Source organism: Pteronotus mesoamericanus, unplaced genomic scaffold, assembly GCF_021234165.1.
Source record: "Pteronotus mesoamericanus isolate MK-2021 breed Mesoamerican mustached bat unplaced genomic scaffold, CSHL_Meso_final scaffold_99, whole genome shotgun sequence".
NCBI classification, from domain to species: Eukaryota; Metazoa; Chordata; class Mammalia; order Chiroptera; family Mormoopidae; genus Pteronotus; species Pteronotus mesoamericanus.
This window is the reverse complement of record NW_026555330.1, coordinates 12,294,316-12,317,974: the sequence shown is the minus strand read 5'-3', so window position 1 is coordinate 12,317,974 and position 23,659 is coordinate 12,294,316. Positions and strand designations below refer to the sequence as shown.

Sequence of the window (23,659 nt, the reverse complement as noted above, 5' to 3'; positions counted from 1 at the left end):
TATTTTTATGGTAATTTAACGCCTGCCTCCACCACTAGAACGTAACCCCAATGGCAGCAGGGACCATGAGGGAGGGTGGGCATTGTGCGCCCAGTGCTGGGCAACATGCCTGGTATACAGTAGATGTTTAATATTTAAATGTATAATAAATACACACAATAGAATACTTTGCAGGCATTTCAATGTGTCATAATGTAGACTTGTTTATTGACATCTAAAATTACCCATAATGTTAAATTTTTTAGAAAAGCAAGTTATAAAATAGTAGATACAGTATGATCTCGTTTTTATAAAAAGAATAGCTATGAATATAGATGCATTGATCGACATGGTAATAGCGGTAGGATTATGGGTGATTTATTTTCTTCATAATATCTGAATTTTAAAAATAATAACATTCAGTCGATCCATTCTTTTCTTTCTACAAATTATTTATTGATTTTTTAGAGACAGAGAGGGAGGGGGAGACAGAGAGAAACATCAGTTTGCGTCCCGCTTGTTTGCGCACTCACTGGTCAATTCCTTGGCTGCCTCCTGCATGCGCCCTGACCAGGGACTGAACCCACAGCCTTGGTGTAGCGTCAGGTGACGCTGCAACCAAGGGCGCTTCACGTCACTTCCATATTAAAACAACTTGTTTTCTTATCATAACACTGCACGTGAAGTTTTTTAGACTATATTTGAAACAACTGAATTTGCGTTCGGTTTCCTGAATGCAAATCCAAGTGTTGGCTGGTATTCACCTTGATGCTCTTTCTGATTACAGTGGGCCTCTACCCAACTCATTTCTATATAAAATTTGCTATTTTACTTTAATGTCCACAATTTCCTACTCCACTCCTCTCCCTTTCTTTTTTACTGGTAATAGAACTCTATCTGGGCATTAAGATCCACTTAGTTTTCCCTTTTAAAAGGTATTACTTTACATAAATAAGGCATTTGCAGATGACGACGTCTTCAGAGTGACGTAGCCCTGGATATCTTAAGCGCTACGTGTAATGGCACTTAGTTCATACAGCAACTGGCATTCTTGTGGGGGAAGGGAAAACAGTTTTGTACGTACATTCCCTTTCCCAACTAAGTGCAAATCAAAAAAAGCCACTGAGTCAGTTTAAGGTAAGAAAAGGAAATAGAACAAATACTGTCTATGGCTACCATCTTTTAGTGACGTTTTGTTGTTCTTGTCAGCTTCAGTTCATTGCCACGAAGGCCGCAGCACTGCGCTGAGAAGTCACATGTGACCTACGAAACGGGACGGCCCCAAAGAACTAGTACCCATTGTTCGCTCTCAGGAGAACGTGGGTCGGAACAGGGAGAAGTGTTGTGCCTTGAACGCCAGACACCCCACACAAACCGTCTGTGCCGCCGGCTGTCGTGAGGGACAGGCGCGGCCGCAGCTGGGTTGGCGTCGCCTCCGGAAGCTCCGAGAGTGCACGGAGCCGCCAGGCTTCACTTCAGATCTAGCAGCATCACCGCCGGGTTTTCTAAGTAGGACTTCCACAGGTTCGAGAAGCGCGCCACGGTGGCCCCGTCGATGACCCGGTGATCGGCTGACCAGCTCACATTCATGATCTGGGCCTTGTACACCTCTCCTCTCTGGTTAAACCGGGGAAGGGCCTGGAGGTGCAGAGGAGAGCGGGGGTTGGCAGGACAGACGCGGCGGTCGCCTACAGTGCGGGGGGTTGGGGGGGGGAAGGCCATGCCAAACGACTGCCGAAACCGCCGGCTCCCGCAGGCGCCGCCTCGGAGGGCGGGCCTCAGCCCTCCATCTCCCCAAGGTGCGTCTGGTCCCTGCGCAATTTCCATGCGCACGGTACATTGCACCTCAGACTTCAACTCTTTCATCAATGTTTATTGAGCACCTGCTGTGTACCAGGCACTCTTCTAGACTCTGGGGATGAAGCAGCGAACAGAACAAATGATCGCTCCCTCTTGGAGGTAATGTTTTAATAGGGAGAGACAGAGTTGAGAGAAGTAAGTAAAATATATAGTGTATCAGGCCATGAAACGTGAAAAAGGAAAACCATAGCCGCTGGAAGGGGGTGGAGAGCGGAGAAGCGGAGGGCGGGCAGGGACGGCTCAGCGAGGAAGCGTGCGCAGGGACCTGGGCGGGCGGGGGCGGAGACCACAGGCGTCAGGGGCAGGGCTGGAAGGCCAGGGCGCTGCAGGGCAGGGGTTCTACAAATATAGTAAAAGTGAATTACTAAAAAAATGAAATATAAGAAGAAAAAAGGCTCTTTAGAAATCAGGAAGGCCACCGAGGTTAACGCAGGACAACAACAGTCGCGGCAGTGCCCAGGCCCGCGCTGCCTTACCCCGGGGGGGGGGGGTGCCCCGCCTCCGCCCCCCAAACTCTGGGTCAGTCGATACCGTGTGAGTCAGGGCACTTTTTCAAGAAACCCAGATGATCCTGGTGTGTAGCCAGGTTAATCCTGGCAACCCTTGTTCTAAGTCAGTTTCTCGTAAAAACGGGACAACAGGTCACCACCACCTATGTTGAAACCACTGGGCTTTTGTTTAAAAATCCAAGTTCTGGGGGCTCTGCGCCCATGGCCAAGAAATCTCCATTTTCAACCAGCATTCCCAATCGTTCTGGAGAAGACAAAGTGTGAGAAGACGTGCCCCCAACAGCGTCTCGCGTGGTTGTACAGGGTAACCCGGTTTGGCTATGGACCCCCATGAGTATGCGGTGAGCAGGGCGGATGCCCGGACCGTGGCCCAGAACTGCCTGCCCACCAGCCACGCCTCGCCTCCAGCCTAGGAGTGAGCACAACCTACGAGCAAGCAGGAACCGCAGAAACGGCTGCTCTTGTTTCCTCCCCCTGCTGCATAAACTCTTCTTTCAGCGATTTCACACACATACCTTAATTGATCCGAGAGCCCCAATCGCCACTTCGGGTGGCAGTATCACTGCTTTGGCGTAGGTACCCCCGATCTGAAACACAACCGGGAAAGGTGGAGCAGAGCGTTAATGCTGGGAGGGCAGGTGGCTAGTGAGGTTTTCTCTTTCTGACGGAGGGTCTGCTCGAGGCCGCAGGTCCCGGCCCGCCGGCCCGCGCGCGCGCGCGCCCCTCACCGAGCCAATGTTGGACAGGGTGAAGGTGCCCCCGGTGAGGTCGGAGGTGCTGAGCTGCCCGGCCAAGCCCAGCTTCTGCAGGCGGTTCAGCTCCGCGGCGACCTCCAGCACCGAGCGGACCTGGACGCTCTTCACGTTGGGGACGATCAAGCCCTGCTCGGTGTCCATGGCGATCCCAATGTTGTGTGAGGCCTAGACAAATATGAAAATAAAAATTTCACAGGAGGCCTTTGCAGACAGGAAAGGATCGACCCTCTATTTTAGAAACTGCCTTTCTATTTGTTATAGCAAACAAATTCCAAAAATAATTTCACCAGAGTGGTATGACTTAAAAGATTTTCATAGGGTTTCAAAAAGGTTTTTTTTCCAAAAAGATAATTTTTTTTCTGTAGGTAGAATATACATTGTTAGTGGAAATGTATGCTGGCATAGGCTTTCTGGAGAACATTTAAGGGTACGTGGCAACATTTATAAAGATCTGTGTTTTGGAAATAAATGCAGAAGTACGTGGAGATACACCGGGATGTTGAGTCAGACGGTTCGTCAATGTGAGAAACTGAAAACAACCCCAACGTCTGCGACAGTTCACTGGCTGGGTGAGTGATCATAGGGCTGCATTTATTGACATATAATAATGTCCTGAATATATTAAACGAAGAAGAAAATTTTTATAAAGTTCAAAGGTAAACAAACAGTATGTATAATTCCATATAAAGTATGTAACAATATCATCCTAGAAGGATGCACATCTCAGCATATACAGTGAATAATCTTAGAGTCATGGGACCAAAGAGAAACACTATTATTTTCTTGCCTGAATTTTTTGCAACCAGTATCTACTGAATCAGGAGATTGTATTAATCATATGGGAAGATTTTAGATCCAACCCCTCAGAATATCCAAGCTCACTTCCTGCATGTACATTTCTAGTGAGAAATATAAATAATTAGCATTTCCAAGAGTTCTATCTTAATAATAATTTGCACTCCGAACAGAAGAGTTCCCTCAAACGGAATTCAAACTTTCCTTCCTTTTCTCATTGGCATTATTCTTGTTTGAAGAACTGCAGGAAATCCATTCTGAGAGAGGCCATTATTTTTGAGAGCAGGTTGTGAGGGATGGGTAATATAATTCATTGCCTCAGAGTCGTCAATTTCCATTATTGAAGCCCAAAGCCAAAAGGGCTTAAAAACTGGCAATCTGCGTATCTGAATACTGTCGTTATTAACCAGTAAACCCAGCAGCAATAGCGACAAAGTATACTTCAGTTTACTGCTCTCTCCCCCACCTTTAATTCTAGTCTACAAGGGGCCGCGATTTGAGGGGCAATAGGCGCCTCCCTGACTGACAACCCCACTGCACCATCTTCTGTTTAGAACAAGGACATTTTCACAACACACAGCCCACCTTGTATGTGACCTTCTGGCAGTGCTCGTCCACGGAGGCGTTGAGGGCGGGAAACTGCAGCAACCCCAGGGAGGCAGCCTGTTCGACGGGAGGAGAGGCGCCGTCAGCATCCCTCTCTCAGAGAGGAGGGCGGGCCCCAGGCAGCAGGAAGGGGTGCGGAGGAGAGGGAGGGGCGCCTGCTCAGGACGCGTCTAAGCTCCAGGACGCGTCTAAGCTCCAGGACGCGTCTAAGCTCCAGCCTGCGTCCAGCCTGCGCGTACCTAGAGGTCAGCCTGACCATTCGCGAATAAAAGATAAAGTAGCCAAGCAGCTTGTAAACGTCAAGAAAGATTCGAATAACTGAAAAATTTAAAAAATTGTATTTATTGATTTAGAGAGAAAGGGGAAGGCAGGGGGAGGGAGGGGGAGAGAGAGAGAGATTAATTTGTTGGTCCACGTATTCATGCACTCATTGGCTGACTCTTGGATGTGCCCTGACGGGGCACTGAACCTGCGGCCTTGGCGTGTTGGGACCGCGCACTAACCCACTGAGCGACCCGGCCAGGGCCGCTTCGGGGTCTAATCAAGGTGCATGCCTTGCATTACGTTTACAAAATAGGAAAATAAAAACGCGCAGGATTGTCGTGAAGAGCTCCCCCCCGCCACCGCCCTCGTCTAGTCCCATCCGACTCTGTTACGTGCGCTGTGTTGTTTCCGTCGGTGGGGCACCCGTCTTGGTCTTGACAGAAAAACAAAACAGAACATAGTCGGAACTAGAGAGTTAAGCAGAGTATTATCAGGCATTTGATGTGATAGCTGTAATTTTAATCTTTATATAAAATGTATAACTAAGGTTAAAATGTTATGCATAAAAACAGAATTTTGAGTATAATCCAAATTTTGTAAAACGAAAAACAAGGTGTGTATGTCCATGGATTAGAGGTCATTTCTGCGCCTGTACAACACTTAGTGATAGTTTCCAAGTGTTCTGAAACTTAGAGAGGCAGAAAAAAAAGTGAGTGTAAAACAAGTGAAGCATATTACATTTTACTTTCTAAATAGAGATCAGGCACTTCATTCAGACTGAAACAATGAAGAAAAACAGTAATAAAACCAACTCAGCCTGTTACAGGGCTGGTCCCCCCTTGCTCCGAAGCAGGCCCACGGCCAGGGAGCGGCGGGGGGACCCAGGCGGAGACACAGCGGTCCCCCGCTCCTCTGGCTCTTATATGCCCCCCCCCCCACACTTTAAACCCTCCGCCCTCCTGCTCCTGCCCTCAGCCCACTCCACCAAGCTCCTCAGCGTGCCCTGAGGGACGTGCCAGAGAGCAGGGGGCCGGTGTCCCTCTCTCAGAACAACGTGCCCCCCACCCCTACCCCAGCCCTACACCCCGTCCACCTTTTACCGGGTTGTTTTAGTTTCCTCTGACTCACTTGCCACCGAGGGAAGCAGAGTTTGCCACCCCAGATCATGCCCTTTGGGGATACTGATTATTTTAAGCCAGTTATTTTTCGTAAGGCTCTGGCCTCCGCGCCACGGCCCAGGAGAGCTTGGGTGGAGGGCCTGCCGCAGGAAGGGCGCGACCCCCCGCGGCCTGGGGTGAAGGAGAGCGACGGGCAGGGAGGAGTTACGGGGGCCCGGCCGGCGACCGTTTACGGAACACCAGCTTTCCCGTCTCCGTGTGAACTGCCTTCCTGCCCTCTACCGTCCACACCACTACCCCCGCCCCCGCCCCGCCAGCCGCCCTTTCCCCTTCGCCGAAGATGTATCTAAGCCTCAACCGCCATCCTCGGGTGCCCTGTCCTTATGGGGTCCTTGTACGTACACATGCAATAAAGTCAGTCCTTTTCGTCTGTTAATCTTGTGTTAATTTGATTAGTCCAGCCAGAAGAACTCGGAAGGGCAGGAGAAAAATTATTTTTTCCTCTCCCACACAATTTGTTCCCCAGCCAGCTGCAAGCAAGCTTCTACCCCGTGATACGTTGTTCAACCAGCTCTGGCTGAGGCCACCCAGGCCTCTTACTCACCAGTCCAATAGCCTGCCCCACGCCTGATTCTATTTGATCTCTGTGATACAGATGACCGTGGTCTAGTCCCCTCTTAAAACATTTCTTTTTAAAGATTTTATTTATTCAGAGAGAGGGGGAAAGCAGGGAGAAAGAGAGGGAGAGAAACATCGAAGTGTGGTTGCCTCCCACACACCCCCCACTGGGGACCTGGCCTGCAACCCAGGCATGTGCCCTGACTGGGAATCAAACCAGCGACCCCCTGATTCGTAGGTCGGCACTCAAGCCACTGAGCCACACCAGCCAGGGCAACGTTTTTCCTCTCTCTTGGTGCAAGAGCCCGAACCAGTGGCCCCAGGCTGTCCTGCCCCTCCTTCTGCACACTCACTGGTAGTAGCGCTCTTGCGAGCTGATTCTGAGCTCAGTCATGGACCTGCTTCGGTCCATGAGTTAAGAACATACTCCATGCAGCAAGGCCTGGAGAAAGTGCTTATATTCGGTTTCCTCTCCTCGTCCCTATGGTATTAGGAGACCACGTGTGGGCTACTCTCCTGGGGAGAGGAGAGGCATGTGGAAGAGAAGCGAGCCACCCGCGCCAAGGCTGGCCCGCCCTTCTGGCAGCCCCGGTCCAGCCTCTGCGGACAGGAGTGGGCTCTGCCAAGGTCAGCAGACTGGCCCTGCTCGCCTGTGCACGTGTGAGAAATAACAGTGGCTGCTGCTTCAAACCGGTGAATTTGGCGGAGGTCTGGTATATAGCAACAGATACCCGTGGCTTCCAGGCGGCTCTCCCCTGGTCTTCCTGTCATCAGACCGCTGACCCCACTTACCCTCTTCCATCGTCTCGGCCAACTCAACGTCTCCCTTCCCCCCAAACACTGGGGTAAAGCCCTGAGCCTTCTTCTCTTCTCATTCACACACAGTTTGGGGGACCTCATCCACGCGCTTCAACTGCCATCTCTACAGGTGAGACTCTAGGGCTGGAATATAGTCCAGATCTCTCGTTAATCGACATCTACCACATCTCACGTTTGCTTGTTAGGGGAGTTGCTAAAAAGATGGAGATAAAGGAGAACAGTTTTTGGCTAAGGAGGCTCAGCGTCTAATGAAAAAAACAACTGAGTAAACGCTCGTAATACATGGTAATAACTGCCAATGGGAAACAAAAGGGTATTATACGTGAAGAAAATTTGGTACTTAGGATGTGCAAGGATTTGACCAAGGCAGGAGGGCACGGGCAGGTGGAGCCAAGTGGCCGGGGCACTATGCTCAGCTCGGTCTGGATAAAGAAGAAGGAGTGGCCGAGAGAGACCAGGGCCTGGGCAGCGAGGCGGCAGAGTGCCGGGGCAATAGTCGCACGCCACGCTCGGGAGTGTCGACACCGTCTGAAGCCCAGGAAGGGCAGTCCCCGAAGAGAACCAGGGACAGCCAGCTGCCTTGTGGAAGCTCCGCCTTGGCGCGGGTGGGGGAAGGCCCGGTGGGGGCCAGCCCGGAGTCAGAGACAACAGTTAGGCATTCTGAGCAAAACACACCGGAACTGGAAACTTAGTTTCTCCCTTCTCTGGGCCCCAATTTCTTTCAATGGGAAGTGGGGGACGTCAGGGCTATTCTGAGAGTTAAAGCAGATCCCACAGGCAGCAGGCTCGGTACGGGCTGGGCGTCTGGCACCCGTAACAGCTTCGTAAGTGGTGGCTGACGTGAGCTACGCAGTGAGCTGCTTGGGGCCAGTGGAGGGTCTTACTCCATTTTATGCTGGTCCCAAGGCCTAGTATCAGGTACGAATCCCAGAAGACGCAACCCAAGTTTGTTGAATAAATGAAAGTAACTATGTGTCAGTGATACACAAAATCAACGCCAAGTCTCGGTTCTGTTCAAATCAGGACTTGGCTGGAGCGAAGGCCTAACCTAACTGATGCTCACCCGGCTCAGAGGTGAGTGGGTAGAAATGGGACACAAATATCTCAGTTTTATAAATCTTGTGGAACCAGGAAACCGTGGACTTGGGCATTTTTCTAGGTGATACGGTGACAAGTAGTATTTTTCTTCGAAGGCACAGTTAACATGTTGACTATTTGGAAAACAACGTTTAAATGTCCTTCTCGACCCTGGTGGGAATGGAGGGAGCCTCACCTTTATGAAGAAGGGCATGAAGGAGAGCTTAATCCCGCGCGCAGAAGCAACGGGCTTCAGTTCCTCCCGCAGCTTCACCAGCTCGGTCACGTCGACCTCGTCGCAGTACCCGAAGTGAGGTATCCGCAAGGCTGCCGACATGGTCTTCACCATTGCCTTCTGGAAGCCTGGAGAACAGCCCACGTTAAATCCTCCAGCCCTTCATCCTCTGTGTTTTTAACCTAAAATAGAAGGCCCTCTAGGGCTGTTTACCCTCAACTAAAGCCTTCCTCCCGGAGCTGCCTACGTCATCACGTATCTCAAAAGCCACCAGTGTCACTGCTGAAGCACAGCACCCAGGGCCAAGCTCAGCAATGCAACAGGCGCCTGCTTTCAAGGCTGCATGTGTGAAAATTCCCAAGGGCGCGAGCCATGCCATCACCTGACGGCTTTCTCGCAGTATCGCCCTTCTGGAAGCGACCATGCTGCGCGACCATGCTGCAGTTTATAAATAACAAGTCAGAAGCGTCGTATTTTGCCATGGACAATGCACATTTTTTTTTTCTTTTGCCCAAACTTTTGCAGGAAAAATAAGGACGAAGTCATGGATAGTACTGATTCTGTATCTATATAAATGTTTTTAATTTTTTTATTTATGCTTATGCATTAAAAGCGTAACTCTAGAAAGCAATAGCAATATCCATACACAAAATAATACCCTGGAATACGATAATTGGTTTTGTTTCTAAATACAAATAAATAAAAAACTGATTAAAAAATTAAAATGCAAGATTTTTTCCCTGAAGGTTTGGGCCAAAAACGTGGGTGCGCATTATACATGGGCAAAATACGGTAGCTATTTGCATGCTAACTGAAAAACACCGTATTACACGTATGAGTCTGCGGAGGTGGCTCCCCCCAAACAGATTATGCCATTTCTGCACAGCGCCACCGCTTCACCTGCTATGGGCTCTGTTCTGTCTTTGCCTGTGAACACCGGGGCTCTTGACGGGGGCACAGGAACAGTTCTGTCTTTCGGCTTTGGTGCGGGCGGCATGATTTCAGCTTTTGGCGAAGGAGGTAGTATTGCTCCTGTCTGCTTTTCCAGATAGCTGAGAATGTCTTCTTTGAGTATTCTGCCATCTTTTCCTGAGCCAACAACTTCGCTCAGCTTAATCTAAAAAATGACACATTTTAATGCTGAAAAATAAAGCTACCTGCAAAGCAATACACCACCGAGGTCTCTAAACGGAATTTAATGAATTGTGGGTTGAAAAAGGAAAAGCACCGCTGCCCAAGCAGCTGGTAGGAGGACACAACACATTCATTATCATAACGGAACACTGTGAGCGACAGCTGCCTCCCCGAGGAGCCGTGTCCCGTGCGCACGGTGCCTCTGCCTGTGTGGTGACGAGGCAGCATCTGCAGCGCAGGTAATCCCTCTCTGCTTATGAAAACTGGCATTTTTTAAACAGCCGACTACTCTTAAATTTCTGGCATAATTATTTGATTTTTTCGCCCCTATTTTTGGAAGCTACATAAGAAGAACTGAGAATTTAAAGAAGAGTTAAATGCTACCCCAAAAGTAGACCGGCAAACGGAATATGTAAAACATGAAATAGTTAGACATGTAATAGTTAAAATAATCATCATACAAAACTCTCTTAAATTGGTATTTTTCTGCTGGTTATTTCAGAAAAATCCCTACAAAACAATGAAACTACTTTTATTGAGGTATATTTGGGAATGGCTTTCTACAGAGGAAACAATGCTGATGTATTCCGCTTTCCCCTGGACACGCATGATGCTCTCTGGAAACACACATGGCCCTGCTTCATGTAACTACTTTCTGTGTTTGGTCACGAAAATAAAATATCCTCACTGCACTGCGTTCTGTCTGAAGCTTGGACGGCGCCCTCGTGCCTGCTGCGCGGTAGCTACTTTCTCGGGAGTAAGTCCTGCCCCACTTGTATTAGTGCTTCTCTCGGGACGACTTCGAATTCACAAAGGACTTTATATGTCGAACATTCTGTTTTCAACAAATGAACCGAGAATTTAAACAAATAACTTTTATGTATTTACAAACAACTCTAAAAGCCGTTGGCTTTCTCATTCTAATCAAACTCAATATGCAAACCACAAATAAAGAAAAAAGGTGACTTACGGTAATAAATCTACTATTTGATTTCGGGTAATTATACAAGTGCTCTAGGTACTATACATACCTTTAGGCAGTGGACTAGGAAAGCCAGGTCATGCATCTCCACAGGGAGTCTTTCTATTTAATTAAGAAAGAGCACTGGTAAAATGCTTTATAGCTTCCAAAGCAATATACGGGGTCATCTGATGCTCACAATCTAGTGTTCTACGCTATTAGTTCTATTTTCTGTTATGCTAAATGGTCTTCATATTTGAGCATATTTAATGGCTCATGAATTGTCACGCAGGGTGTATCACATAATTTACCTAAGCATTTACTTGGTTTTGAACACACGTGCTTTCTAAGCTTGAGCTATAAGGTACGTGGGAAGCCATGCCCTCGACTGCTCCCCTGGGTTTGTTTCCGGAACAATGGTCGGATAACCAGCTGAGGGGACACGAACACTTCAGGGACCCTTACAACAAATTTCCAAAATGCAAACATTTGTTTTTCTCACTGTAACTTAATCACTTCTCTCAAAGACAGACAGACAGACAGACAAAAAACCGCTGCCTTGTGGGCCATACCAGAAAGGACTCGGGCATTGGACCAAGACAGATCTGTGTGCAGACCCCCAGTCAGCTACTTACTTGACTGTGGGCACCTGAATCAACATCTCTGCCTCTCCACTCCTGCGAACCGGGGACAAGCCAGCCCCCATGTGGGCGGCCGCCAGGGTGTGGGACCGTGCCCAGTAGCTGCCTCAGCAGCGCTCCAAGTGTGACGACCGTGGTTGCTGAGGCAGCTTACGGTGACGAAGAACACAGGTTGGGACCCCCAAGGCTGCCCTCGGAGTCCCGGCTCCGCCACGGCCCTGTGACCTTGGCCAGTTACTTGGCCTCTTCGTATCTTAGACTGGCTCCCTTATCTCACAGGGTGGTGGAGAGTAAACGGAGCACCAGGTAAACACGTATCACCCGCCTGGGAGTCACCTCAGCCTGGGGGGAAGGCACCAAGGACTGACTGATGAGAGGGAGAGAGGCCACCCTCCTCGACTCAAGTCAGTGCAGCTCTGGGGTCGCCCCACTGGGGATCAGGGCGCACCCTGGAGACCACCCCTGGCCTGGGCCATCTCCCGCCTCTCCCCTCCCCTCCGCTCATTTCCAGGAAAGGGCTTCACCCTTTCAGCCAACCAGCGAACCCAGCCCTCAACCCCAGGAACCCAGTCCTGGTCCCAGTCTGTGCTCCCAGGGCACCCGGCGTAAGACAGTAGCATTTACAAGTGCCTCACGGTGGCGGCCTTGTCATTAGGCTCTAAGAGGGAAAAACAAAATCACGCTCCTCCACTAACGGAAGGAATATGTTCACAACGTTTTTCTCATTTCTTCCAAGTCCCTTGATGCCACTGTCACTTTTTGGTAACAGACCTTTTCCCGTTTTCTTTATTGCCAACTTGAGCCATCTCGCCCTGGGACAGTCGGCTAATTTTTCGGATAAGAACATACACTTTCTACGTGACCTCACGCTTAAGTGCCGAGAGGACGTACGTTGTTTTCCATGGCCAGGCGGCGGACGGCGGGGGTGGCCAGTGTCTTCTGGCCTTTGATCTCCTGGTGGGTGTGCTCGTCATGGTGCACGGCGGGCGTTTCGACCACGTCTTCCTCGGAATCTGGGGGCAGGAAAATGTTCGCTCTTTAGTGGAGATTCAAAAAAACACAAAACCAAACAAACCAAGCTTGGTGGTGTATGATATATAGATAAATTCAACTTAGGCTTTATAGTCAAATAGCGTAATAGCGGGGCTACTTCAGGATGAAAACAAATGGGCAGCGTGTGTGTGTGTTTGCGGGGGCGTGTGTCCTGGTATCTGGTATTGTCTGATGACTGTGACTACCTGGTATTTATTTCATTTCTGTTGAAATCATGTAGCCAGCTACCAGTTCCAAAAGGAGAGCTTCTTCCATAAAGTCTAAAACATGTTGTATTTTAACTACTTTCCTAATCACTTTCTCATTTATAAGTAACATGAAATAAGAATCAAACGTGAGGTAAAGGACATAAAAGAATCACGTAAAGTCTGTGCCAAATCTAAATGCTTTCCTAAAAAGCTAGGGCATTTAGATTTTTCCTCTGCTTTGAATACGGGTTAAGGCACGGCGTGGAAGACTTCATTTCCATGGCCAATGCTAATCTGGTTGTAACATCCTCTACTTTAGCGTGCTGGTAGAAGAGACAGATCTAGGGCTATCAGCACGTATTTTTGCAAGCAAGCAGAGAGTTTTTGAAAGATTAAAATATTAAAGACTGACGCTAGGAAATCAATGCTGTGTGGCCGAACCTGTGGGGATTCATGACCTGGAGACCAAACCTCTGAAACTCAGTCGGCAACGGAGTTTGCTTTGACATTCAGTTCTAAGCAAATAACGGCCGGATGTCTTTCCTAAACATCACATACTCTCCCCAAGAGGCCTGCATGCCCCTCCCCCCATCCCTAGTAAGCTGATACTAAGCCCGAATTCTAAGCCACCTCTTGGAGATACTTTTTCCGGCCTGTCCCCCAAGTACATAAGGTATACGGATCAATAAACTTGTTTCTTTCTTGTTAATCTGCCTTTTATTGCAGGAGGTCTCAGCTAAGAACTGAAGAGGACGGAAGGGAAATCAGTTCCCGGTCTCAGTACATTCTCTTTCTGGTCAAACCAGCCAGGGGGCAACTCCTACAGTTCAAGGCGTAATTTTGTTAGAAAAGAGTCTGGAATGACATGCACTCGTATTAAATATGGTGACTTCTGAGTAGGAAGAATAGGCTTTCTTATTTTTGGTTTTCTGTAGTTTATAGATGTCTATAATACGACATCTTGCTTTTATAACAAATTATATAGGTAATAGAAAGGCTTCAGAAGGCCACCGTTCAGCTTTCGGAGGTAGCTTGTCATTGTGCACAAGCGGCTAAGGACATCGAGTTCTAAATTTGGCTCGGTCACCACCATGGGGCACACTGCCCGGCCTTTCTAGGTGGGGTTTAGATTCTTTATCTGTCAGACTGCACCACTCGCGTGTAAGGATTAAAAAAACAGTAAGTGTGAAACATTCGGGAAGTTGTGCAGCGTGATGGCGACGCTAGCTGCCACACACCTGGACAGACTGCAGGGCGTCTGTGGAATTCAGGCGGCTTCCAGGCCCTGAGGGGCACTGCGGGCTCGTCCTGACCTCAGCGCTTCCTAGAGATTGCTGGCTGAGGCTTGTCACCGCCTCCCCCCCCCCCCGCCTCGGGGGTCAAAGCCGCTGCCTAGAGGACGTCAGCTCAGCCCTTCGGGGGCAGAGGGCCCGCTGTCTGCACCCCCAGCCCCCGCAAGTTTCTCATATCGAATTTCCTGTCATCAGGACATGCGCCGCTCCCTCTGAGCGCTTGTCTCTCCACTTTTCACTCTCACTTCCCTCCTTCCCTCTCCTATGGCTCCTCTCCAAGAAGCCTGGTTTTTGCGACCATCGCCAAGGAGGGCGCTTGCTGGTTTGGGGATTGGCGGCAAACGGAGCCGGTCTGTCCTGCGGGCTTCGGTCTCCGCGTGCTACGACTGCGGCTGTCCCTGACCAGTGCCCCGAATCCTTCCTCCCAGGGACGGCCCGCTGCTCCTTGGAACTCCGTGTCTCCCAGAAGCCTGGCCCCCCGGACAGCTGTTACCGTCCACGGTCTTAACATGGTAACGGGCCAAAATCCCAAAGGACCTTTCCTATTTTCCTGATTTCCTGAAAGTTATGAACAGTACACATCGCTTCGGATTGGTGCCCACGACACAAGGACAGCAGGGAACCAGCCTGGCAGACAGGTAAACGCATGCACAGTACCTTTCGGGGCTTCTGTTTCTATGTCTACCAGTGGCTTCCCCACGTAGGCAGTGTCGTCTGGGTTATAATACAGTTTTTTGATGACTCCATCGTAACGACTGCTGATAGTGACGGAAGCCTTATCGCTCTGAACTTCACAGATGCTATCAAACTGGGACACTGTGTCTCCTACTTTTACATACCTGAAAGAAAAAGATGTAAGGCCCTGCTGCATGACCAGTTGTAAGTACAGGTGATCCTACAATGCAAACGCCACGCTGAACTAGATCAGTATCCCTCCAGGCCAGGATTTAGTCCCAAAGGTGCACCAAAGAATGTTCCCGAAAAGACTATAATGGCTTCCGGAATCTCTTTGGCGTATCTCCAAGAAATACCAAAATTATAAAAACCCTTCAGAGATTCGTAATCTAAAAACTGAACTAAACTTTCAGGTTTTCTGCTTTACCCACTCCTAGGAAGAAGTTCTAAAAAAGTAATTTAAATGTGTGTGTTTTTTTTCCTTTCATGGTATTGTATTACCCTGAATCAAATTCTAAGGGGCGCCTTTTGTTTCTAGAATTAGATTTAAAATCGATCCCCGCAAGACGCATCCTTTGTAATTCCATGAACTTTGGTCTGTGCTCTCTGTCTCTCTGGCACTATCCCAGCCTGCCCTTCTGTGCCGGTCCCTTCATCCCATACCCAGGTGAAGAACGCTTTGCCAAGCCGAACGGGGCGGGGGGGTAGGACCCAACCTGAAATACTCCCTATAATGCCGATTCCAATGCCATTCTTGACGCACCTTGCATATTTCTGACTTATTACCATCCATTCTTCATTACCAGAATTACTGTTCAGGCACTCTTATGCCTTGTCTTCCTGTCTTAACCAGTTCTCAGTCCCTAATAAAACCTCACCCGTGACATGCAAATGAGGTTTGAAAGGATGCAGGGGACTCCCATTTCCAGAGTAAGAGAAGGGCCCCTGGAACCCTGCTTCTCTGGAAAAGCCACAAGCACACGGACAAATGTCACCTCGTAGAGGCTACTTTCTCTTCTGTTAGCTGAAATGAGGGCTGGGCAGTGAGAGTCGTTTTCAAAAAGAGGAAAAAAAATGGCCCTTAATAAACAACACTGAGTGGAAAGCTGTAACATGGCGAGGAACTGCGTCGGCAGCAGGCAGACAACACAAGCGGTTTGGTCTTGTGCTTTAACAAAAGCAGTGCATGTTCCAGAGAGGAGTTTCTTGATTTAAACTGAGTCCTCTTGTTTTACTAATAACTTACCATTCCTTAACAGTTACTTCTCTAATGCCTTCTCCGATGTCTGAGAGTTTGAACTGAACAATCTGTCCCTGTTGAGCTTCAAAAAAAAAAGAGAAATTATCTCATTAAATATGTCGAGTGTTGCTAAGAGATGCTTTTACATCTAAAATTAGAAAATATTCCCAAGCAGAAGGCAGAAATTCCCAAGCAGAGAGAGAGAAAAAGACATACATCGGTTTGTCGTTCCACTTACTGACGCATCCGTTGCGTGATTCTTGCGCGCGCCCTGACCCAGGACTGAACCTGCAATCCTGCCTTACCGGGAGGGCACTCTGACCCACTGAGCAACCCAGCCAGGGCCCTTTCCTAATTCTGAACTGCATACTCATCACTCCCAACTGCCAGAGATTTACATAAACCAGTGACACAGAACCACGGACACTGCCGCGGCGCTTGCATTTTCCAGCTCTCAAAAGAATGCTCTTTCCCAAGGGTGTGGAAGACCTCTGACAAAGGGGATTTGGGAACCGTTAAAGTGAACAGACTACGAGACATGACTTGTGCCAAGGGAGACCCCGCTGGACCCCCTTGCTTCACGGTATAAAACTGGAAGAGCCACTAACGGCCTGCTTTTCGATCTCTTCCGACCTCGTGCTTTGACTCACACTTCATTCGCAGCAGGTCAAGTCAGGCGGATGCCTACGTAGGAAACTCAATGAAAAATTCTGTTCTGCCAACTTCTCATTAAATTCAAGTATTTTCTTTCCTCCTTCCACGTCTTAACCCTTTTTAAATGTCTATTCCCTTTTTATAACACTGGGATGCCAGTGATACTTTAGCGTAATTATTCCCAAGAAAGTATTTTTGTCAAGTATTTTTTTTTGCTAACAAATGGCTCTGAATGGATTCAAGAGCATGCTTCTATTTTTAGACTGTTAATAATTAAGTTGCTTATAAAATATACAAACAAGCTAAGGTAATAAATAGGAGAGGATTAAGTTAGTAGTAAAGAAACACAAAATGTATCTTTGATATGCAGGTCTTGGGAGCCTTTGTTTCCTTTCTAGTAAGTTGGGCTCTCTCACCACCTGCTGCTATAGTGTACATTGGAACCTTTCCAAAAAATAGTTGGCATTAAGTATCAAAAGCCTGAAAACAAAGTCCATAACTTTGAGCCAGCAAGTAATTCTAGTTTTTAAGACCTTTTTGCCTAAGGACATAGAGAGGAACATAGAGATCTGTGCTCAAGAATGGTTGTCATAGAGTTATAATGAAGAACGGGAAACCAACCTAAGTAACTAAAAAATCACAAGTAAAAAATTATGACCCCTCTCTACAAAGCCATATTATGCAAGGCCCCGCATGTACAAGAACGCGAAATGTGACAGCGCACAGCAGTCAGGGAATGACAAACAGTTCTATGTGGCAAGAAAGCCCAGACTTAAAAAGCCTTTGTTTGCCATGCCAAGGTCAGGCGTTTGGAACTTACCCTCAAGGTAATCGGGAGCCTGGAGTAAATACACATGGTTATAAAAATCTTGGCAGCTGCTCCCATAAGAGGTACATCTACGCTGGCCTGGGACTTGCTTTGAGCAATGGACTAGAGCAGAATGGAAAATGTGTACATTCTGGAGCCTAGGCCTCAAACGCCCTCCCAGCTTCTCCCTGTCCCTCTTGGAATGCTGCCTTGAGGCCCCCTGGGAGGGACCTGATCTCCCTGGTGGGGGACAGGAGAGGCCACGCGGTGGGAAGACAGGGTGCCCCAGCCAAAGACGAACACCGGTCGCTGGATGCAAGAGTGAGGCCATCTTGGACCTCTAGCCCAGGTGACCTTCTGGCTGACTCCGGTCACAGCAGTGAGCCAGGCCAGCACCCAGAACGCTGACAAACAATAAATCAAGCTGCTTTAGGCCACTAAGTCGTGGGGAGGATTGTTACTCAGCGCTCCCTAACTGGCAGAGAGTCCAGACTGCGATTTTCTATAATTTTAGAAAAAAATTCTCTCTGGCAGGAGTGTGGCAAATAAAGTTGGGGAAGGGGTGGCAGAGAAAGCTGTTAGGAGGCCACTGCAGGTGAAGAAGCTGAAGTATGAAACAATACATTTTCGAAGCTGTCTGAAATGGAGAAGACAGATTTGAGAAACACGGAAGATGTAAAATCAATAGATCTTGGTGCTCTACTCGGAGGGGAAGCAGGAATCACGGCGGCTCCAGATTTCCAACCTAACTGTTGGCTATGTTAGGGACCACAGAAGAGAACATGTCCCGGGCACCAAGAGTGGTGCCTGGGCACATGGTAGGTGATCAGTAATTGTCTGTGTCGAACGAACTGATTCTGTCAACAACACAAAGGGTCAGACACTATCACTGCTTCCATTTTCCAGATGATGACGCAGAGGAAAACTACGCACCTTACGTCAGGTTACGCAGCCGGCACCTGGTAGATCAAGGGTCCAATGCTCAGGATAGCTGCTTAGACACTGGGGCTTGAATAACCTCTATTTTCTCTAAGAAAAGGTCGACTTTTGAAAATAAAATTCTTGAATCCCTGTTTTTCATTGTTAGTACAGACTAAGTTACCTAGTATGTAGAGGTTACTGATGCAACAGAAGTCCAAGGTCCTTTGTGAGGGCTCTAAAGAGAACATCAGGGGAAAAAAGGGCTCGCGTTCTCACACACTGAATGCTTCCAGCCTCAAGTTATTTACAGAGGGCGGCAAACACTGGGGAGAGGTGGCTCCGTGGTAAATGCCAGGGAACGTTCTCTGCAGGAGCATTTCGGGCTGGTTTCAGCACGGCATCCAGCAGGATGGACAGGGCCTCCGCCGGCAAACGAGGCCACAGGGAGCATGAGGACACAAACTGTGATGTCAACAGCCTACCCGGACGGGAAAGTCGTATCCGTGCTGACTGCCGTGCTTAGATGAGGCAGATAACGAACAGATGGCCCCAGACAGCCTCCCCCACAGGATGGCAACACAAGTATCAAACGCAAGTGTGTGCCGGGAGTGGGCGGATGGTGAGGGGCAAAGAAAATAAGAAATGGGTAGATGTGGAGAGAGCAAGGAGGGCGGGCTAGAAATAAAATGGCACTTTTTTTTTGTTTACTTTAATAAATCTACAGTCACTTAAAGTACTGAGTAAAATGCAAAACATTATTTTGTATTAGCTACTCTGGTCATACTCACCAGCGGTTGTTTTCAGCAAGCAATGCGGGTGACTATACTTGAATGAAGGATAACCAACGAAACGCAAGTATTTTGGCTTCAAAGCATGAACATTAGTGCATGTTTGAAAGTAGCGAACACAAACCTGGAGGTGAAAAAAAAAACAAAGGTAAAAGCTTTGATAAAAGACCGGAACGGCTTACCTCTGTAAGTACATGTTGAATTTCAACTCTGGCCTAAAAGCAGAACAGTCACTATCACAATATAAAACATATGAAGTTATCAGGGTCCAGATTAGAATACCTGGCATCAGTGACAGGAAGACAAATGTCAGGAACTGGTGGCAGAAGAGCCAAGGACAACAGCTCTCACAGAAGGGGGGCCAGCACCTGGGAAGGTGCAGATGAGGACAGCTTTCTTCTGCCTCTTTCACAAATCTCCAGTTACACAGTATTCTCTGGGAACCCCAGTCTGACCCCCTAACCCCCTCCTATGTGTTCCTGGAGCTGTATCCCCCTGTCCCATTATAGCACTTAAAAAAAAAAAAATCCTCACCCAAAGACTTTTTTTCCCCACAGCTTTTAGAGAGGAAGGGAGAGAGAAATACCGATGGGACAGAGAAGCATCAGTCGGTTGCCTCCCATGTGCCTGGACTGGGATTCCTTGTGCCCCAACTGGGGCATCAAACCTGCAACCTAGGTATGTGTCCTAAACAGCATTTGGACCTGCAACCTTTCTGCAAACTTCCAGCTACGGGGAGCCACTCCGACCAACAGAGCCACGCTCGCCAGGGCCCAGCATAGCGCTTCTATGCTGGGCTGTACTTGCTTGTCTAATGCCTACTAAGGAGTAATGCCTACTACTCCTGCCTCTGTCTCTGTCCTCACTCGCAAGGCGGTCATTAACCTCTGAGCAGGCCGGGATGGTGGCTGTCTTGTTCAGATTTACATCCTCAATGCCCAGCACAATAGCTGGTGCCTATCAGGCTCTGGAAAGGCTTTGTAAGATTAGGGGTCGACCACTGTCGAAAGATCCAGGGGAGAGGGGACCCAGAGGGTAAAAACGCTAGGCAAATCGGATGAAACACTGCGATTACCGGATGTTACCTGTTTAGTGCTAAAAGACTGCGAAAGTGGGGAATCGCAAGGGAGATGGTGGTGGGTCGAAGCTCTGGTGAGAAAAAGTTGGGAAAGATTGGCGCAGACATCGGAGACAAGTGCACGCTCAGAGAACGAAGCTGGGGCAAGCGTTTCTGCCCCTGCGGGCGAGGACCGCGGAGTTGCACTTTGCTCCGAGGGTCCCTTCTGGACTGTGGGTTCCCTGAGGGCAGGCGTCCTAGTATCGCGTCCAGCACCCAGCGGGTGCCCCGTAAATGCTGAGAGTATCCCCCCGTGTCCCCAGTGCCTGCCACTGCCTGGCAGCCACTGCCAGACGCTGCTCCACGAAAGGCCAGCTGGGCTTCGGGGTACAGATGCAGCGGGAGGGCGACCGAGGACACGCCAGGTGCGCGCCCAGGTACGGGGAGGGAGTGGGTGCCGGGACTGGTCGGCTCGCCACCTTCTCTGTCCTTCGTTTTGCGTACGTCCCTGCCCCTCTCCGTCACGCGTGCCCGGGAAGCGCGGCACTCCGAGGACAGACTGACACACCGCCCACCGCTTCCGGATGACTGCGAACAAATCACTCCTTCCCGAGCTCTGCTCGGCCCCGGTCCGCTTACCCTCCGCCCAGCACTCTGGCTCCAGGTCCTTAGCACGCGCACTGCGGCCATCTTACTCCGGAAATGACAGCGGCTCTGAGGTTGGAGGCGTGGCCTCTGCCAGCCCCCATTGGGAGCCGGAAAACGTGCCCCCTTGAGCGGCCATTGAGGGCGAAAGAGCTGCCCACGGGACAGCCAATCAGAGAGTGGGGCGGGGCAGGAGAGTCGCTTGGCAGGGGGTGCTTGGGAGCCAGCCCAGAGTTGGGAGCTCGAAGGAGGAGAAAGAAGTGGGGAGGAGGGCAACCCAGATTTCATGTAGGGGACAGTGTGGGACAAGTGCATCAACGGTCACCTTTGTAGTCCGTGCAATGGGGGGAAATAGTGTTAAGAGAACACAAAGGGTCCTGGCTGGGGTGGCTCACTGGACGGAGTGCCCGTCTGCGAACCAAAGGGTCGACCAATCGAGTCCCAGTCCGGGCACAGCCTGTGTGGCGGCCCATCCCAGTTGGGGGCGCGGGAGAGGCAAGCACACATTGATGTTTCTCTCCATTTTCTTTTCCCTCCCTTCCCCTCTCTAAAAATGAATAAATAAAACCTTTTTTTAAAAAAAACACAAAGGAAAGGCACTTACCTGGAGAAAATTCTGTGACGCAAGACCACAGGGTGAGTAGGAAAGTACTCAGTGTTTTCAGCTTGTGTATGGAACCGCCTTCATTACGCAGTAGCCAGGCTCTGAACCGCTGATGAGTTACAAGTCTATACTGAAATATTTCCCGACGACTGGCACTTCTTCCACCCATCGAGTGTCCTTGATTATTGGAACTGACTTTTCAATTTTTTTCATAGATGAACAAGGTTACCCTAATATCTAAAATAAACGTATTATCGACATGATCTTTCCTTCCTCGAGACTGTTGTCAGATGCAGCTGCCCAACATATGCATTAGAGGCCGCAGACGTATAAACTTGATTTTTGTGCCTCTCGGAGGAAGGTCAAATTTAGAACCCGTACAGAAAAGATGAGAGCTTGCATAGTCAGTCTTCCAGGATGCCATTGGTCTGTTCTTGCCTGTTATGGGGGAATGAAAATGTGCACCGATGTCTAAAAAATTACAGGAGAAAAAAAAACTGGAGCAAAGAGAAGATTATAATCCCCAAAATTGAAGGTGAGTGGCCATGAAACAGAATCTCGGTTATTTCACAAATTCACTGTCTAATATTACCCAAACTCACCCTTCTTTTTTGCCTTATTTTCCTCTCAGTGCAGTTCATGCACGCACACACTACTGTAAGCATTACATCTCAATCATTACCTTTATAAGAAAATCTGGGATGGTCAAACTTTAATTTTTTAACTTTTCCCACCCACAGAGCATTTTATAGTCACTATGAATATGTTTGATAATACTGCATGCACGTGTTTATATAAAAAGATGAAGTAGCTGTGCCTCTGAGTGAATTATTTTTCTTCCTAGGGTCCCTATTCCAGTTTCTTCCTCTAAATGTTCCCTTTAACTCTACCTTCCCCCCCCCCAAAAAATACCTAGCTTATCCTTTCTTTTACCCTCTTTTTACATCAATGGATTACTGCTTCCAAATTTAGTATTGTTTCCTTTTTTATTTCTTCCAAAATCAGGAGACCTGCCACCTATTCGCTAGTTAATCCTTTCACTCAAAAGAAACAATGAACTCATTTGTTCTCTTTTTTAATTAATAAAAATGACTGATTATGACCCACTAATTCCACTCCTGGGTGTCTGCCCAAGGGAAATGAAACCATATGTTTACACAAAGACTAGTCCAAGAACAATTGTAACAGCATTGTTCATAACAGCCAAAAGCTAGAAGCCGCCCAAATGTCCTTCCACAGATGAATGGATAAACAAAATATGGTACATCCATATAATGGAATATTATCCATCCTTAACAATGACCTGAAGTACTGATACATGCTTTCATATGGAGGAACCTCAAAATTTTATGCTAAGTCAAAGAAGCCAGATCTGAAAGTTCACATATTGCATGATTCCATGTATATGAAATGTCCAAAGAAGGTAAATCTACCGAGACACGGAAGCAGATCAGTGGTTGCCTGGGGCTGAGGTGGGAATGCGGGAGGGGGGGGGCGGGGCAGGGGAGTGACTGCAAAGGAAGAAGAGAAAGTTTGTTGAGCTGACGGAATGTCCTATTAACCGGAGCATGGCCATGATTGCATAAGCGTGAATTTTCTAAAACTCCTTCATGTGTGCACTTAAAGCCCATGAGCTGTGTGGTGTATGTACTGCCATAAAGATGTTAAGATTGTGTTATAGTGTATATACATATAAAAGAATAACATATAGATAAGTCATGAAACGACAAAACACTTCAACCCACTATTGAACCTTACAAACACATCATGGAGAGCAGAAAAAAAAAAAAGGGAAAGAAATAGAACTTTCCCCGTGCTGGTGAAGGTCATTGTCTGCTTCTACTCCGAACCCCCTTCTCCCCCTGAGATAGCCATTATCCTGAATTGTGTATTTATAGTTCCTCCATTTCCTTGAGAATTATGCATCGTTAACCATATATTGCTTACTGTGGCTCGTGTTTGGGTCATAAAGATGGTGTCTTTCTGCAACTCGCGTTCGTGGTGTCAGCACAATTGAATTCTCCATCAGTGAACATTCGTTTCCAGGTCTTTGCTGCCACCACCAGTGCTGCTGTGAGCACTCCCGGTCCTTTCTCCGGGTGCCTGCGCAAGAGTGTCTTTAGGGCAGTGCTACCTAGACTGTAAGGAGCATTCCTGTCACCTGGGGACCTCATTACCATGCCGATCCCGATTCCATCGAACTGGGTAGGGCCTGGGGTTCTGCATTTCTAACAAGCTCTAGGTGCCACCGGTGCTATTGGTTGGTCGATTACATTTTGGTTAGTAAGGTAAGAATATATACCTGAATGTGGAATTGTTGAGACTGGGCTTATCTGTATTTTTAACTGTAACCAAGATAATAA

General features: G+C 48.4%; 1 protein-coding gene across 2 annotated transcripts; it reads right to left on the bottom strand.

The window, feature by feature from the left end:
- Nucleotides 1-410: 410 nt before the first annotated feature.
- On the bottom strand, nt 411-20,782 carry DBT (dihydrolipoamide branched chain transacylase E2). Of its 2 annotated transcripts, none has more exons than XM_054564971.1 (11): nt 20,687-20,782; nt 18,991-19,114; nt 15,826-15,901; nt 14,562-14,743; nt 12,263-12,384; nt 9,536-9,752; nt 8,597-8,763; nt 4,484-4,561; nt 3,077-3,268; nt 2,864-2,935; nt 411-1,617 (listed from the first exon to the last, which is right to left on the bottom strand). In XM_054564971.1, exons 1-11 carry the CDS (start codon nt 20,735-20,737, stop codon nt 1,450-1,452), a joined length of 1,449 nt encoding a protein of 482 aa, XP_054420946.1. In that variant the 5' UTR covers nt 20,738-20,782; the 3' UTR covers nt 411-1,449. The 2 variants fall into 2 exon arrangements, with proteins under 2 accessions (XP_054420946.1, XP_054420947.1); XM_054564972.1 differs by lacking the exon at nt 411-1,617 and adding an exon at nt 2,362-2,592 and having other exon boundaries at nt 20,687-20,781.
- Nucleotides 20,783-23,659: the final 2,877 nt, after the last annotated feature.

Bases quoted from the DNA above. Each gene is read 5' to 3' on its own strand.
- DBT (XM_054564971.1), bottom strand. From the start codon at position 20,737: ATGGCCGCAGTGCGCGTGCTAAGGACCTGGAGCCAGAGTGCTGGGCGG. The intron at 14,744-15,825 runs GTAAGTTATTAG...TTTTTCTTTCAG, and splicing joins GAAGTAACTGTTAAGGAATG to GTATGTAAAAGTAGGAGACA. The intron at 1,618-2,863 runs GTATGTGTGTGA...CTGCACCTCCAG, and splicing joins GGGCTCTCGGATCAATTAAG to GCCCTTCCCCGGTTTAACCA.